The following is a 16,404-nucleotide window of genomic DNA, read 5'->3' as shown; positions in this document are numbered from 1 at the left end:
CTGCTGTAATGAACAGAGTTGTAATTGATGCACGCATTGATTCCTTATACAAAAGCATTGTAAATAATTAAAGATATTTTCAATTGAATTAAAGAGATCATCAAATCATTTATACCGAGCTCCAAATTAAATTTTGCGAGCAATAATTCCACCACATTGATGCGTGCATCAATTGACTTGAAGAGAACAATAATTGAATTGATGTGCGCATTAATTAATTCAATTGATGAGAGCAATATTTGAATTGCGCACATCAATTAAATTAAATTGCGCGCAATAATTAAATTGATGATGTCTTCAAATAATTAATAGTGGCGGATTTAAGGGGGAGCACCCGGCGCCCCCCCCCCCTAAAATTTTCAAATTTAAGGTAAATCGTGGCATCTTGTTTAGAAAAATGTACGAAACGATAAAAGAAGCAATAATTTCTTCCATTCCCGGAGAAATAAATGACAACATATTTTGATTTCTTCAATTACTTTATTGGGAGAACTTAATTTTTCCAAAAACCCTTAAAATTAGCGCCATTTTATTAGTTTAACTTTATAAAAAATGATAGAAAATAGCACAAATGACTAAATAGGAGACATATTTCAAGCCCTATAAAATCTGTAAAATCCAGGAGCTTCCAGGGGTTTTGCCCCCAGACCCCCTGCCTCATAAAGTGGCACCCCCCCCCCCCCGTAACCTAGATCCGCCCCTGATTAAAGATATCTTCAATAATTGGAGTTTATGTTAATTTGGCGCTCCATACTTTTGAGGTCCACTCACAAACCCAACGGTTCGCGTAAATCACAGTTATGGATGTAACGGAGGAACTGTCCGTCCTGATCTAGGATGTGGATACAGTCATTGTTAACGTCTGCTGTCACGGTGCGACTCTGGCTGTCTGTAGTAGTATCGACTGGATAAATTGATTCCTTCGTATTAGAGAGATGACCAGTGTATCTAAATCGGAGTTTTCCTGATTGATTGACCACCACTACTGCACTAGCTATATACTCAGCCACACAGTTATCCAGGTTCCTGTTCTCGTTGATGTATTTAATGTCACCAAATAAATTGAAAGGGCTAGCCTGATCATCAAACTGAAAGGTTTGTGTCTCTGTGGAGCCAAAGTAACGAACAACTTTGGATTGTGTTTCATCATCACTGATCATGGTAACCAGGAGATCATCAGAGGAGGTACTGCAGACATTGAGAGGTTTACACCCCTGTAGTGTGACCATGGTCTGTATATTTTCATTCTTCACTAGGTTTACAGTTTTATTTCTATCGTCAGTTTAAACAAGATTTCCCTCCCGTATCGCTGCTATGTCCAGTGGTAGTTTTCTGATTTAGTTTGTATTGATGTCAGTAGTTTACCCTGGAGGTTGAGGAGCTTATTGAATCAATTATATCATTAATTCAATTGAAGACAGCAAAAATTCAATTATTGCTATCATTATTTGAATTGGTGCGCGCATTAACTGCATTAATGCTCTCTTCAATTGAATTGTAGCGCGCATCAATTCAATTGTTGATATCATCAATTCATTTGAAGAGAGCAACAATTCAATTATAGCGATCATCAATTTAGAAGAATAATCAATGCTATCATCAATTCAATTGATGTGCGCAATAACTCAGAATTGAATATATCATTTGAAGAGATCTTTCCTTCAATTGTTGCGCACATCAAATGAATTAATGATATTTTCAAATATATCTTCAATTACTTGAGTTTATGTTAATTTATCGCTCCGAGAGTAATTACAAACTGTATAGTATTTTTTTCATTTTGTCTAATGCTGACTCACCTAATACAGCATCTACAGTTTATTATTTTAACATCAGAACATCTGTATTAAAGCAAAGAATGGGTTACCGTATTATACGATTTATTTACAAAATAAAATATACAACACATTTATGTCGCGTATATAGTTCTGGATTTGGGAAGGAAAGACATGTTCTAAAACACTGCACACACTGCAAATGGTCATTAGGGAATGGCAAATCTGCCCAGCGTCCTAAACGGATTCCTTATCAGACTTATGGATGGAGGTGTGATTCTCTGTAAGAACGGTTGTAAAGTCTCGCGCCTTGGTTGCATCCCTAGATCTACATTACAAGACCTATCAAATCGATGTGGTCTCCCATTGCATGGTTTTCCACACTTATTTGGTGTGGGGTTGTTGCACGTTCTGCGAAATGTACATCTTCCAGCTGATCTCCAGGACGACCAGCCGCCATTTCTTGGAATACAAGAACTCCATTTTGTGAAATCGATGTCGTTTTTGAATTTAGAGCAGGAAAACTCGGGTGTGCTGAAAATGAATAAATTATATTAATCATCTTTGAATGGGAAACACAAAGGACTATTGTGGTAACAAAATATCTCGTATCGTTTCACGGTGTTTCAAATCGCATTGTCTCACCAGAGAAGTGTAAGTAAAGTTTGTGTAACGCCCCCCTGGTGAGAGAATGAGTGCTTTGGATTTTCGATACATGTATGTATTCAAATCTTAACGCGAAACTTAAGAAAATAAAACATGAACTAAAACGTATTCACACGCGTTAAAAATACCTCACAGTCTTCTTTTCGAAAACATTCCTGTGAATTTTTTTAATGTCTGTGTTCCTGCAGATGACGTTGGACATCAACGTGTTACGTATTTCCTCCAGCTGCCCTGGGGTAAATTTCACATTGTTTACGTTGTTTTCGTAATAAAACCTGTCTCCGTATTTGAGTGCTTTAAACTGCAGACCAATGATGCAAGCAAATAGCGGCCCAACCCGTGCACCTGGAAGTGGTTTTTCTGAGACGCCACCAGTGAAGAGATCTATGTCATCCACGCTCCTGAATAAAATAATTTACTAGTATCTTATACAACACAGACTATGATTATGTTGCATATCCCATCCATCATAGAGAGTCATGGTAAAACACTGACATATTTGTATTCTTTGTATTATGATACGTTTTGAATATTCTTATCAAGTTAATTATTCTATGATTATTAACGTAATTGTCGAGTAAGATTATTCTATTCATTTTAATATCATAGGGTAATCAATAGTCAAATCTATCATTTTATTTAAAGTACTGTTAAAGGGGAATAACTATTGATTGAAAGGTGAAGATAACAAATAGTAATCAATCTCATAACTCCTATAAGCAATACAAAATAGAGAGTTGGGCAAACACGGACCCCTGAACACACCAGAGGTGGGGGTCAGGTGTCTAGGAGGAGTAAGCTTCCCTTGTCGACCGATCACACCCTCCGTGAGCCTTATACCTTGATCAGGTAAACGGAGTTGTCCGTAGTCAAAATCAGTGTGCCAAGAACGGCATAACAATCGGTATGAAACACGTCAGGCAGCATTTGCCCCAATAAAGGGTTGTATTGGCAAACTAGATTGTTATAACTACCATAGAATTTGCGAAATGCTGACTTTAAACGAGACTGTTGAAACCTCTGCATCATCAACTTCTTTGTCAGTTAGCTTGCCTCGATTTAAAAACTGACCATACGCAGAACAAGCTCTTGCGTATTGAATCAGTTGAGAAATATAAACACCATATGCAGGTGATAATGGAATATTGTAAACTGTGCTGGGCAAATGAATTTTCTTTGTTGACATTTTCATACATATACATGTATATTTCAATTCATAGTGTGTGTGTGTGTGTGTGTGTGTGTGTGTGTGTGTGTGTGTGTGTGTGTGTGTTATATTTCAGAGCTAAAAAGAAATATATAAACCCGTATGTTGAACACTACCATTGGTGTTTTTGTTTATACATATACAACTCTCTCCATTACATATATATTGTGAGGTCTGTAACTTGTCATACTAAACTAATGTACCTAATGTGAAATGAATACCTGGAAGGATGACAAAAAAAGTGCCGAAAACTGGTCATATGAGTTAATTTTCTTAGTTCAAGACCCATAACTCAACAAAAAAATCAGTGGACCTGAACAAAATTCAAATTTGATCTGTAACTTGTTATGGTAGAGCAATAACCAAGTATCAAATGAATATCTGCAAATATTACGAAAAAAGTGCGGAAAACTGATTTACCGGGCGGACAGACAGACTTACTTGTAGATTTTCAAAGCATTGACAGCTTCCGCTGAGTGGTCCACGAGCCCGCCCGACCCCGTGGTGAAGGATGAGGCTGGTTCTAAGCCGCACACCATTCTCCAGAAGTTGTACGGGGGTATTCCATGATCACGTCCCCTCTGAATGTTTATAGCTGCCAGATCAATTCCATTGCCCGGTCCTGATTCGAACAAGTGTCTTGTGATTTCGTATGATTTCCTCCTACAAACGAGAATTCAAAACATGAGGTGAAATGGTGTGATTCAACAGATCAAAGTCAATTTTACATTTCTGTATTATATGTGTGCATCGACGGAATGAGGCGAAAGCACGTTGGTCAGATATTGCTTGGATATGAAAAGTACTCACATATCAACACTCTGTGCATTCGTTTCGTATAATCCCTTGGTTATCGCCCCTACCCCACCATCTTTTCTGTATATCCAGTCCGGTTTCAACACAATGTTTCGCAAATCAGACATGATGTTGGTGGAGAAAGTTTTCGTTGGGTGATAAGACATCTTGTCGTTAATCATACTATGTCCAAATCTATAGGCCGCTGCAGAAAAGGAATTTCTTATCATAGGTTTAAATTTATCGTTATACGAAGTGAAATAGCCAGATGATTTAGGCCTGAGGTCAAATTTGTCCATGATTGTATTTCCTAGGATTTCCTGCAAGTATTGATGGTAGGTAATATGTTGAATGAGAGCGACGACGATTTTTCGTGACTCTTGGAATAACGTTTCGTCATTCCAGTTTGGATTGACCCTTTTCAAGTTCTTCGCGATCCTGTTGTGTTCCCGGTGCCAAATGGTTTGGAGAGAAATCAAGGCTGGTTGTTGGTTAACGCGCCTGTCACCTAAAAAGAAATAAATTGTCACTCTCAAACTAGATTTCCGGATTATTAGATGTTTGATTGGACGAGATTTGTTTTCTAGTTCAAAATGTACTAGAAAGGTGGTGAAATTCATCCCATCCATCAGCTTATTTCAGTGCCATTCGATATTTCCCGACAATCTGGGTCACAGATTTGAATTCAGACTATTTCAAGGATCTAGTTTTCTCAATATTTTTTGTAAACAATATTTGGGATCCTTTCGTTTCTTTGGGCATGAATTAACATGTTATTCTAAACCTGATCCCCACGGGATCTAACTGTTTTGTCAAACGAGCTAATTTACATGTAAGATTATACGTGATATATACGGTAATACCTGCTTTGAAGCACTTGATTTTTCTGTCGTTCGGTGGTAATCGACAGGACGCAGAGTTGCTGGTATCTTGAGATAAAAGCTCTTTTCCATCAACCGATGTCGATTTTAGTAGACCTGACAAAAACAATGAGGATAAATCATACCATAACAAACAGATGGGAAACAGAGAAATTACATTGTAACAAACAATCTGATATACAGTACTGCACGATTATACCGAAGAGTCGGAGACGGGTAATATTGCTTCGTTGTAATCAAAATTCGTTACAGCGAATTTAAATAATCCATGTAATAGTTTGCTTTATCCCGTACTTGTGGGGTATATCTGGGTAAGCTATAGCTTCACCCACTCTTTAACCGTTAGATAAAGGTACTTCCGGATCGGATGTGACGCGCAAGTAAAAACACGACGAAACTTTGCGTAAAGTTAAACAGGTGATATAAACAGATAAAAAAGATTTGTCAAAGGTGATTAAAATGAGATAAATACAATATAATGAGGTAATAATTTGATTCTATATTTAGTCTTTGAAATAGTTAGTGTATATCTTTGCTCAACTTGACATATGTAGTGTTATACACATGTACACCATTTTAACACGTTGAATTAAGCAAATTTAAAATCGCTGTATCCCTAGTTATATGAAAATAACTTCGTGATGAGCAAGCTTCATTACCAGCTTTCTTTCATAGCACCGTACCATGTTTTACAATTGACGCTTCATAACGCAGAGTAATGTTATACAATGTGTCCTCATGAAGAAACGCAAGGAATTCAGTTGAAACTGAAGATTCATTGGTGAAACTAACCATTCTTTTTTAGCCTCAGTGAATTCATCGTGCTCTGGTCGGAGCCGTAGATGGCTGATCCGTCCAGGAAGTGTGTATTCTGGTTGATTTGTTGACGAGGACCTGAGAAAGGAAGTGTAAAGGTCAATATGGAAGTATAGCAAACAAGTAGTTGTTGGCCGAATTTACTCTAAAATGTTGTCCAGTAGTGAGGTTTAATTCTCTCAAAGTAGTACAGGTATTTGTATTACATAATGCAGAATCTAATCATGTATCATTATATATCATTCTTGTATGATATGAAATAAAATGGAAACGATGGTTATTCAATTCAATGCATAGACTATACATATAATTTTGTAGTAGTATGTATCCACATCACAACTGTACACTATGAATCTGTATGATGATATACTAGTATATATATCTAGATATATCCAACAGCGTTAACACAATTCGATGGGATGTGAACAGGGGGTTAACCTCTTCCTCCTCTCACTTCTTTCCTTCAACCCCTTCCACTCCCTCTTCCTCTCTACCTTCTTCTCTTTCTTCCCCCATCTCCTTCCTCCCTAGTGATACCCCATTCCCTCCCCTTCCCTGCTACTCACTCTTTCTATCCTTCCCTTTCGCCCAAGTCCACCTCCTTATATGACACTGGTTTACAACGTATCTGAAATATTGTTGCCTTACCGACATTGCAATCTAAAGCTGCCGATGGTAGAGATCTAACGAAATTCATGCAAGTCCTCTTGAACTTCCCAAAATATGGATCGTTCTTTGGTAAGGAAATTGGAAGGCAGTTAGAATTCAATCTGTTTCTGGCTTTCCTCTCACAGCAATTCAAATTGGAGTTCAAGTAACCTGCAAACAAAATTCTGTGTGTATGTGATTGATACATTGAATGCGTCCGTGTACTTGCTACCATATTCACAATTTTGCCGTCAAATGTGTCGTGGATTATTTGAATTTACCCATTTACGTATATCATGATATGTCAGACACGACATTGCGTATTTACAATGTATATTTCATCAAGAACTTGCACGTTTGTGAATTCGCTTGAGGTGCCATATAAAATATAGATTTCGTCAATATATATGTGCACATACAGTAGAAACACATTATGCCAAGATTCCAGAAATGGGCACTACTTCATTTATCATCTAGTTACAACAGGCTTGGATTGTCTACTCATCTATTGCTTTTTAACACGGATCAACTGAGCCTTATATTGAATAAAGCGCATTAGCGTGTTGTGATTTGTAAATGCATCAGATTCACGTTGCAGCACAATAGATGCATTTGCATTCTATTTACATGCAATGTTTGAAAAGTATCTTTGATTGTATGTAAATTTAGAATTCTTACGATTTTGCGTCCTTTGGGGGGGATTGCTAAGCTGTTTTCTTGAACATAATTGGATAAATTTGCAATGTGATATTAACATGTTTGCTGTTTCAGCATCGTGATGTAACATTGGTGTTACTGTTTAAACATAAAACACACTGAAATGTAAAATTACATATTTCATATTCAATGCAACAATCTACAATATGATATCCCTTGTATACTACCTTTAGACAGGGCGTTGAATTGGGTGTCGTGGCTGACAAATTGTCCAAATTCCATGACAAATTGTGAGAGATCCATGGCGTGGCTGCTAGTGCTTTTCTTATGAACAGCAATACTAATTTCTCGCGGTCCGGGCAATGTTTGGCCGTTTACATCCCGACTTCTTGGATCCTGAACATCTGAAAATGTAAAATTCTTTTGTAGGGGATTTCATAGTTTCACTCGGAACAAAGTATCGCTTGTTTCATGTTGCCTGGATTTAACGTAAGTATCAAGAGCACGTCTGCCAGTTTAATTATTACAGTGATAACACACACACACACACACACACACACACACACACACACACACACACACACACACACACACACAAATTGGAGCTATGAACCTCCGACGTATTGAATTTCTTGCCTTATTATTTTAAATCATAGAAGATACCATAGGTTAGAGTACTAATATTTGAGTTGTAACTTTTTATATTAACTTTGACACACACACACACACACACACACACACACACACACACACACACACACACACACACACACACAAATTGGAGCTATGAACCTCCGACGTATTGAATTTCTTGCCTTATTATTTTAAATCATAGAAGATACCATAGGTTGGAGTACTAATATTTGAGTTGTAACTTTTTATATTAACTTTGACATGTATATATAGAGCTGTGGAATAATCAGTAATTAATTCTCTTTATAATTAGTTTAAGGTTAGATTTTATCAACGTTTCTATGTGTTACGATCAACTTACCATCTTCATAAAATGGAAATACAAATCGCTCAAATGGAGTCTGTGATTTCCCCCAAAGTGGGTTTTTCAAGTTGTTGCACGTGCCATCTGCTGTTCTGTATTTGGCCGTAGAGTCACATTTTGGTTTGAAATTGTATGGGCAAAATGGTCTGAACTGTCTTTTTAAACCCGGCAGAGAAGGTATTCGCTCTAACACCGCTTTGTTAGCAATAGACCCAATACGTTTTATAGAAGGTCTGAAAAAATGAATTAAAGTGACAATTTAAACTTTAAATATTCAACGTTGAAAAATCACGTGAAATAACTAGCAGATCACTTTTTGTCCATCATTGCTTGAAACTTTGTCAACAACAAAAACTTATCCTGTCTTCTTTATGATTTTGATTGAGAAAAATGAATTAAGTATTTCTTGAACATCTTCCTTGAGAACTCATTTATAAAAACACGTGATCATAGTCACTTGACGCGCCCGCTCCTGATACCGCAAAACGTTTGGATCGCATGTATCACACCAGGCACATGACGTGTCTACCAAACGATTTCTACGGTAGCTATTTTTGTCATCATTTGTCAAATGTCGGATAACTGTGTCAACTTGTCAGATCATTATGTCGACTTGTCAGTTTATTATATTGACTTTTCAGATGATTTTGTCTACTTGTCAGTTAATTTTATCGACTTTTCAGATGATTTTGTGTATTTGTCAAATAATAGAAAGTTTAAAAACTGTAAAAATGCTTCCCTGCTCAAAATGTGATATCCAATTAACAACATGATGATCTGACAATTTGACATAACGATCTGATAAGTGATGGCAAAAATATGCCACCATAATTTTCAGATACACTTACCTCAATCTCTTCTGAACACTTTCGATCGTTCTGGCCACGCTGCCAATTAAGGTCGCAGATTGCTGGGCAATGTTTAACGCCTGCGAGGTGGTCAGCAAATGGGGTCCGAAGTCCTTAGTGTCCAGGTTCGGTGTGTCTATCTCTGGAAAAAGACAACGCGTTTTGGAAAGTGTGTTAGAAATATCATTCATTTCATTTATATTTGCTGGAGTGATCATGATTGCGTATTTACAATGGATCTATACATTAAGGTTTGGGGAATTCTCTTTGTAGACGAGTTAAGGTTATCCTGCACATTTACAAGTGTTTACAGTGTGGGTAAACTACGATGGTTCAAACGCACATGCACAGTGACCAATGTTCGGACAACTTTTATCTTCCGTTTTTAGCAAAGTTCTTCAAGCTTGTAAACCCTGATCCCAGAATTAACATATCTAAGTAGTCTGGCAAATTACACTGGTAACTGTTAATACTATTAGTTTTTACGTATAGTATTTTCAAAATATGATTTAAGGGTTTCCATGATATTACTCATCTAAACAATCTATCGATAATCTGCTTGTGTATGTTTTTATATTTATCATCGCTGGATCCTGGTGTGTCATGGCAAGAATATTATCACAATATGCCTCGTTTTGCCTTGTACACCGACCCATGACCAAAACATTATCTATACTGTAAGCCGAACATCTACTAAATGGATTCTAAATCATTTCCTGTTGTCATCCTTCGACGGCGAATATTTGTAACAACAGTTTTGGATAAAACACGTGAAACCTGTGTAACCCGGAATGCGAATGGGAAGCATCGGACAGTGACAGTTATAGAAATTCATAGTGTGGGTAGAATATACGGGGTGTCAGATTACACTGGTTTCACTGTATAAATTGCAACACTAGGTTTACTGTAGCGATTGTGATATCTCACGCTGTGTTAAGGGGGTGAATTAATCTTACTTTGTTCAAAAAGCTCTCTGTCAATCTTTGCTTCTTTCTGAGCCAGAGTCTGAATCTCTCTGATGGCGTTCGTTACCTCGGCAGTAGAAGGAGAGATGGCGTCTTTTTGGGGTATAGAAGGTTTGAATGACGTTCCGATCTTTCTGAGTCTGGGAAACAGACCTCCAGTTGGCCTTGCTATGGATGGCACATTTGCAGTGGCAGATGAAAAACTTTGAGTGCCAATGGTTTCAGAGAGAAGGGAGTTCATTTGAGAAAGGTCCAATGCCGCCCATGTCGTTTCGGTGCATATCAGCATGCACAATACAATGCTGCAAAAAATAAGCATTATCCGTGTAAGAAGAATGGAACAGACGAGACTGGGAATCGAACCTGGCTCCACAACCATATAAATGAGAATCCGCTTATGTCTAATTCTATCCATAAAATATCGACATTTACAGGTCAACAACATTCATTTGGGATTAGATTTTAGATTTTATATGGAGGAGTAAATCAATAAATTTACGAGATCTTGTTTTTGACTTAAGGTATTCTAACCCTGATCAACCCCCAAAATATTAATTTTCTACAGAAGATACAAAAAAGTGGCGATCATTGAATTTTTTACCTCACAATGGAAAGATATGGCTGAATTATTACAATATCGAAGCTTATGGGTGAAAATATTTTTCATGAATTGAAAATAAAGAAATCAATTTTTGGGGAAAAGCTCTCGGTAAAAACACATCGTAAACGTGGAAAATAAAACGAATAATTTCATCTCTCTCTCTCTCTCTCTCTCTCTCTCTCTCTCTCTCTCTCTCTCTCCTATTGAAATCAGATGCCACTACTGATTGTACGATGATATGTATACAATTGAAGTGGGCTTATTATCTTAAACTGTGTCATCATCTCAACTCATGTGCATGCGTTTATGCTGTCACATATATACATAGAAAGCTACAATGACAAGAACACGCTAATAAATCATACACACCAAAATTATCATCAGTCAATTGTGGTACTAAAAAGCATAGGTCACCGTGCATTTTTTAAAATTTTTATTTTGATTCTTCTAAATTTGACATGGGGGAGATAACTCTTGTGATTAACACTGAATGTTAATTAAAATTTTTGTGCTCATATATTTTATTTGATAAAGTGCATGGTGTTTGGTATTTTCAGCTGTTAAGAACCCGTCAAGTTTGTTTTGAAATATGTTTAATTTGTTTTTGCAAAATGTGAATATGAATTTCCCTTTTGAAAATACACGGGGGTAAGAACTGATACGCTTCATGCCGGCATAATCTTTATGAAGATCGTTTTACTCTCATGGTTTTTCAAAAATGAAATGTAAACTTCGAGCGCATGAGAACGATATGTGGTATGCATAAGATAATAAGTTGGTGATGTATAGAATAGGTTTTTAAAAGGACTTGGGGATAGTTACCGATGGATTTCAAAAACTATCTTCATTCCTAAATCCCCCCTCTCTCAATTGATTTAGGGTTTTGATTATATTTTCTTGGATACTGAATAAAAATTTCATTAAAATTCGCGTGGAAATATTAGATCTCGTAGTGTATTCAAATAAAGTATTTTTGAATAAATATTGATATATCAACTGTAGAAATGAAAACTCTGTCAAAACTTACCTTTTAAGATTCTGCATGTCGAAAAAAAAACGTAACTAAAGTGTACTTTGTCTTTTTATACCTATATAATGTTCTGTTAATTAGCTGACGTCACAGGATAGGTAAATCAGCTTTTGGGGCTCTCCAGGTAAACACCGTCCTGTTCTAAAACACATGACGTATGATTGATGCTTGTCTGTAAGGAACATTGACAAGAATACGTGACATTATTATTATTGACTGATATCAAAAGAGGTATTTAGTTTTTATCCAATTGGCAATATTTTGTTCTGTATAATTCGTTTCTGAAATTAAAAAATAAAAATTTACCAGACTGAGACGCGCACATACATGCATATTGAATAATTCACCTACAAATTTTATGGATTGCATACTTTATTTATGCCTCATCATAAATATTTAAAGTCTTATTATTTCATTTTTATGTTTATCGAAATTTGGAGGGAAAGGGCGCATGAAGACTAGAAGGAACAATAATACTGTATACAAATCGTGTTTAAAAACAATCTCAAAGGTTAATTTGATTTACCGATTAAGTCTTTTCCAAATTGCTGTTTTTGTTTTCATTTTGAATGTTATTTGAATTACAACAGATTATACAATTGTGGGGGGACAGGTTTGTTTTTGGCCGATCCCAACATTGTTCTGTACCTTTACCACAAGATTTTTAGGAAAACCTGTGCGGTGATTTCCCGAAATGAATACCGATGCCCTCAAACTGTCATGAATAATGAAAAGCCTATACACATAATTTTTGATAAATAAAAACAACCGTATTGGAAACCTAGAAAGAAATGCTAAATAAGATGATTGAAATTCATTCGTAAATTAAAGTGTTGTTTTTAACGCGGTGCATCGCTTGTTTTGTGATTAGAGAGATATAAATTGGAATTCTGAAACGGACGGTATCTACTTCACATCTATTGCCGAATTCAGATCATGGTGTAAAATTATATGAATTTATTCGAAATTCTGATAAGCTGTTGCCGTAATTGCTTGAAGGTGACGTGACTTATACAGAGGCTACAGGCACGCCATTCTCGAACATATGCGTATTTTATGTAGGTGATTTGCCGCACTCTTACCGATGTTTAGTAACCTATGGCCTTTCAACATCAACATTAAAACTTATATTTATAATCAAAGGTTGTTGGTGTTGTTGCGGATTATAAGGAAGAAATGTGGCGGATCTAAAACTTATGACTTCACTGGGGAAGATGTACTCGCCTTTTGCAATATTTCACCCACGGGGTGTATGCAACTAATCCCTACAATGGTTAACTTTCAAAAAATAACTGTCATCTTAAATTGGAATAAAATTTCTGCAGCCTGTCAAGAGATAGTAAACATACACGTGATGTATGCCATTAACTCTTAGTCCATATTTTTCAATACAGCTGAATTTGTTCTCCAGCAATTTATACTCATAATATGAAATGTCAAAGCTTGCATGCAATACTCGACCTATTTCATTTGTAGTATTATATATAATTTTCTATAAAATTTGTATTACATAATTTTCTATTTGTATTATATACAATGTTTTTTTTTCCTTTATTTTTTATTATTTTATCATATATGCGATATACTTTTGTATTTGGATACTATAATTAATAATTTTTATTGTCTATTCCTTATCTTTATTCTATAATTTTCCATCTGAATTGTATATTTTCTACTTGTATAGCATAATTTTTCATTTGCATTTCATTTTCATTATTTAATATACAAGTTCCATTTGTATTGATTAAAACATCATTTATGTTCTTTAATGTTTCAGTTTGTATTGTGTGTGAATTCCAAAAATATACCATATAATTGGAAAACTCTAGAATACACCGAAATAAATGTCTCTGACAACACCCCAAAACGCATCATCGCAAACCACGCCTATTGCTACGTCATTCAGGTATGGTGGTAGGTAAGTAATCCCAGACACTCTAGCGGCAATGCTGAAAACGCGTCGTCATGGATCCAAACAGAACAGCGTGTAAAATTTATTTATCATTATCATCAGTGACATATATATGTTTTATATGTCTCTGTTATCATTATCTTTGTAAAATAACAATATATCCAAATTGTTGATTTTCAAGAGCTTTAAACGGTTTTACGAGAAAATTAATTTCGATATTGTATTGAGGTGTTTGATAAAACTAGAAAGTATACGATGGATTCGAAATTCTAAATACACTGGATTAATAAGTCCATATTTTTGCCTTCATTACAAAATAAAGTGATAGGGGTTTTCTCATGTACGCTTAAGCAGTTGTAAACAATGGACGTGTGAATACAGAACTATACTTGATAAAAATAGAACATGTACCAGGGCCGTAACTGCCGATGAGGCAGACGAGGCAACTGCCTCGTCTGATTTTTTGGCAAAAAAGAAAATAAAATTATATAAATGTTATATTATAGGATATATGTTTAAAATGAAGACAAGCACCTTTGTCTTTGACACCATATTACGATTCTTTACATAGTACAAATGAAACACAAACATGATAAATTGGGATTTAAAAAGTGTCATTTTCAGTCGTAAAGTCAATCGGCGGCCCCCAATCCCCTGCCTCCCCTGATTTAGAACCCTACTTACGGCCCTGTGTACGTCTATACGTGTGATTCCGACAGAAATAAAAACAGCTCTATAAGAAATAAATTTTAGTTTCGAAAATACACGAGGATATGAACTGCAACACTTCACGCCGGTGAACTTGTTTTGAAGCTCTAACGCGCACCGTGAAATGCCGACGTGAAGCGTCATATTGATGTGCAAATGATATTTTCTTTTAATTCGGAAATAAATGTTTTAAAGGCAAAATAAATTTAAGAATTTGATAAAAAAAAGAAAAAAAGAAGAAGTACCTTGACCTTCTTCCTGATCCTGTCGCTTCGACGTCTACACCCCATACACAACAGAGAACCCCCATCACCACCACCACCCATGTTGTGTATATCTAAGAAATAATTTCATTTTCTACAATACGTGGTATATAAACTGCGACGCTTTACGCCGGCATAATTGGCGCTTCATAAAATGTATGCCGATGCAAGGTGAAGATAACGAACAGTGATCAATCTCATAACTCCCACAAGCAATACAAAATAAATAGTTGGGCAAACACGGACCCCTGGACACACCAGAGGTGGGATCAGGTGCCTAGGAGGAGTAAGCATCCCCTGTTAACCGGTCACACCCGCCGTGAGCCCTATATCCTGATCAGGTAAACGGAGTTATCCGCAGTCAAAATCAGTGTGCCAAGATGTGAAGATTTGCAGATTTAAAATTGAAATTTATTTCTTATACTGTGGAATCATCCTAATGTTCGCGGGGATCAGTGTTCGTGGATTTCATGGTCCAATCTTACCCACGAATTCACATCCCCACAAACAATGATACCCAATTTTAAGTTTAGTTTTTCACAACTCGATTTTTGTTTATCCCGACCGCATAACGTATCTGTAGTCAGCATATCCATGAACTTTGACCCGTACAAACAATAATGATTCCACAGATTTATCAAGATTCATACGCGCATTGTTCACGGTTCACGAGGATATGGCTATGATTACAATTTGTAGAGATACCAGAGGCAAATACATTGGAAATGCATTTTCTCTCTCTCTCTCGATATTCAGCCAAAAACATTTTATTCAGCAATAACACATGCATTAAATGCTTGTGTTTCTATTACTAGAAGTACGCACATTTGTTTACATTTTCAGAATCTACATCCATTATCATTGGTAAACAGATGCGACGTCACACATTGAATTAAATAGTACTACAGAATTTATATAGAAACAAGAGGCCCATGGGTCTTAACGGTCACCTGAGTAACATACAATAAGTCCTCAATGGACAGCTCAATTAAACATAGTGTTGGTTAATTTTTAAAAAAAAACTCAGAGGAAAATAAATTGTCCTCAGCTTTTTACATTCAGGTTTGTTTTTTTTATATCTATTTCTATAAAAATGTTCATCGAATTACTTTGTCTACTCAGCTGAGCCTCATACACCCGCCACTCCCTTTTAAAAATGTGACAACTGCACGGAAAAGTTTTCAAATATTTCTAAGATTTGGCCTAATATAAAATCATGTCTCACTCAGGTTCCCTAGAAAAGATATAAAGCAATGAACTACATGTAACACCCCCCCCCCCCCTTGCGCCTCTTTCCAGCTTCCAAGTCAGAAACTTCTAAAACATGAAATCGAATACTTAAGACAAATTTGTACGACTCTGAATTTGCATTTAGTTGGAGTCAGAGTTCAGCAAAACGAAAGAAAACAAAGAATCATCACTTTTGAATATAAATCGTCTCTAGATATGTATATGCTTAGTTTACATTCAAGTCACCAATACTACAAGTGTATAGTATACAATTAATGTATATGTGACCCTACCCTTCGAGACTAATTGTTCTCGTAGCCAAAAAATTTACAATGTTGGCAACAGGCTCCTTGATATTGCTGAATATGCAAGTCAGATTTTAATTGGTTTAAACGTCACAGTCAT

The 16,404-nt window shown here is 36.1% G+C and overlaps 1 protein-coding gene across 1 annotated transcript; it reads right to left on the bottom strand.

Annotated features, from left to right (window-relative positions):
* Window positions 1-1,863: 1,863 nt before the first annotated feature.
* On the bottom strand, window positions 1,864-11,925 carry LOC125674225 (peroxidase mlt-7-like). The gene is made up of 12 exons (XM_048911326.2): window positions 11,884-11,925; window positions 10,247-10,557; window positions 9,291-9,432; window positions 8,440-8,675; window positions 7,673-7,849; window positions 6,789-6,959; window positions 6,117-6,218; window positions 5,307-5,420; window positions 4,459-4,951; window positions 4,090-4,311; window positions 2,570-2,842; window positions 1,864-2,309 (listed from the first exon to the last, which is right to left on the bottom strand). The coding sequence occupies exons 1-12, from the start codon at window positions 11,898-11,900 to the stop codon at window positions 1,985-1,987; spliced, it is 2,583 nt and encodes an 860-aa protein (XP_048767283.2). The 5' UTR covers window positions 11,901-11,925; the 3' UTR covers window positions 1,864-1,984.
* Between the last annotated feature and the right edge of the window lie 4,479 nt (window positions 11,926-16,404).

This window comes from Ostrea edulis, chromosome 3 (genome assembly GCF_947568905.1).
Source record: "Ostrea edulis chromosome 3, xbOstEdul1.1, whole genome shotgun sequence".
Classification (NCBI taxonomy): domain Eukaryota; kingdom Metazoa; phylum Mollusca; class Bivalvia; order Ostreida; family Ostreidae; genus Ostrea; species Ostrea edulis.
Note: the sequence above shows the minus strand (reverse complement) of the source record. Positions and strands in the feature narration are given on the sequence as shown.

Bases quoted from the DNA above. Each gene is read 5' to 3' on its own strand.
- LOC125674225 (XM_048911326.2), bottom strand. The intron at 9,433-10,246 runs GTAAGATTAATT...GTCTTTTTCCAG, and splicing joins CAGAGAGCTTTTTGAACAAA to AGATAGACACACCGAACCTG. The intron at 2,310-2,569 runs GTATTTTTAACG...ATTCATTTTCAG, and splicing joins TTCGAAAAGAAGACTGTGAG to CACACCCGAGTTTTCCTGCT.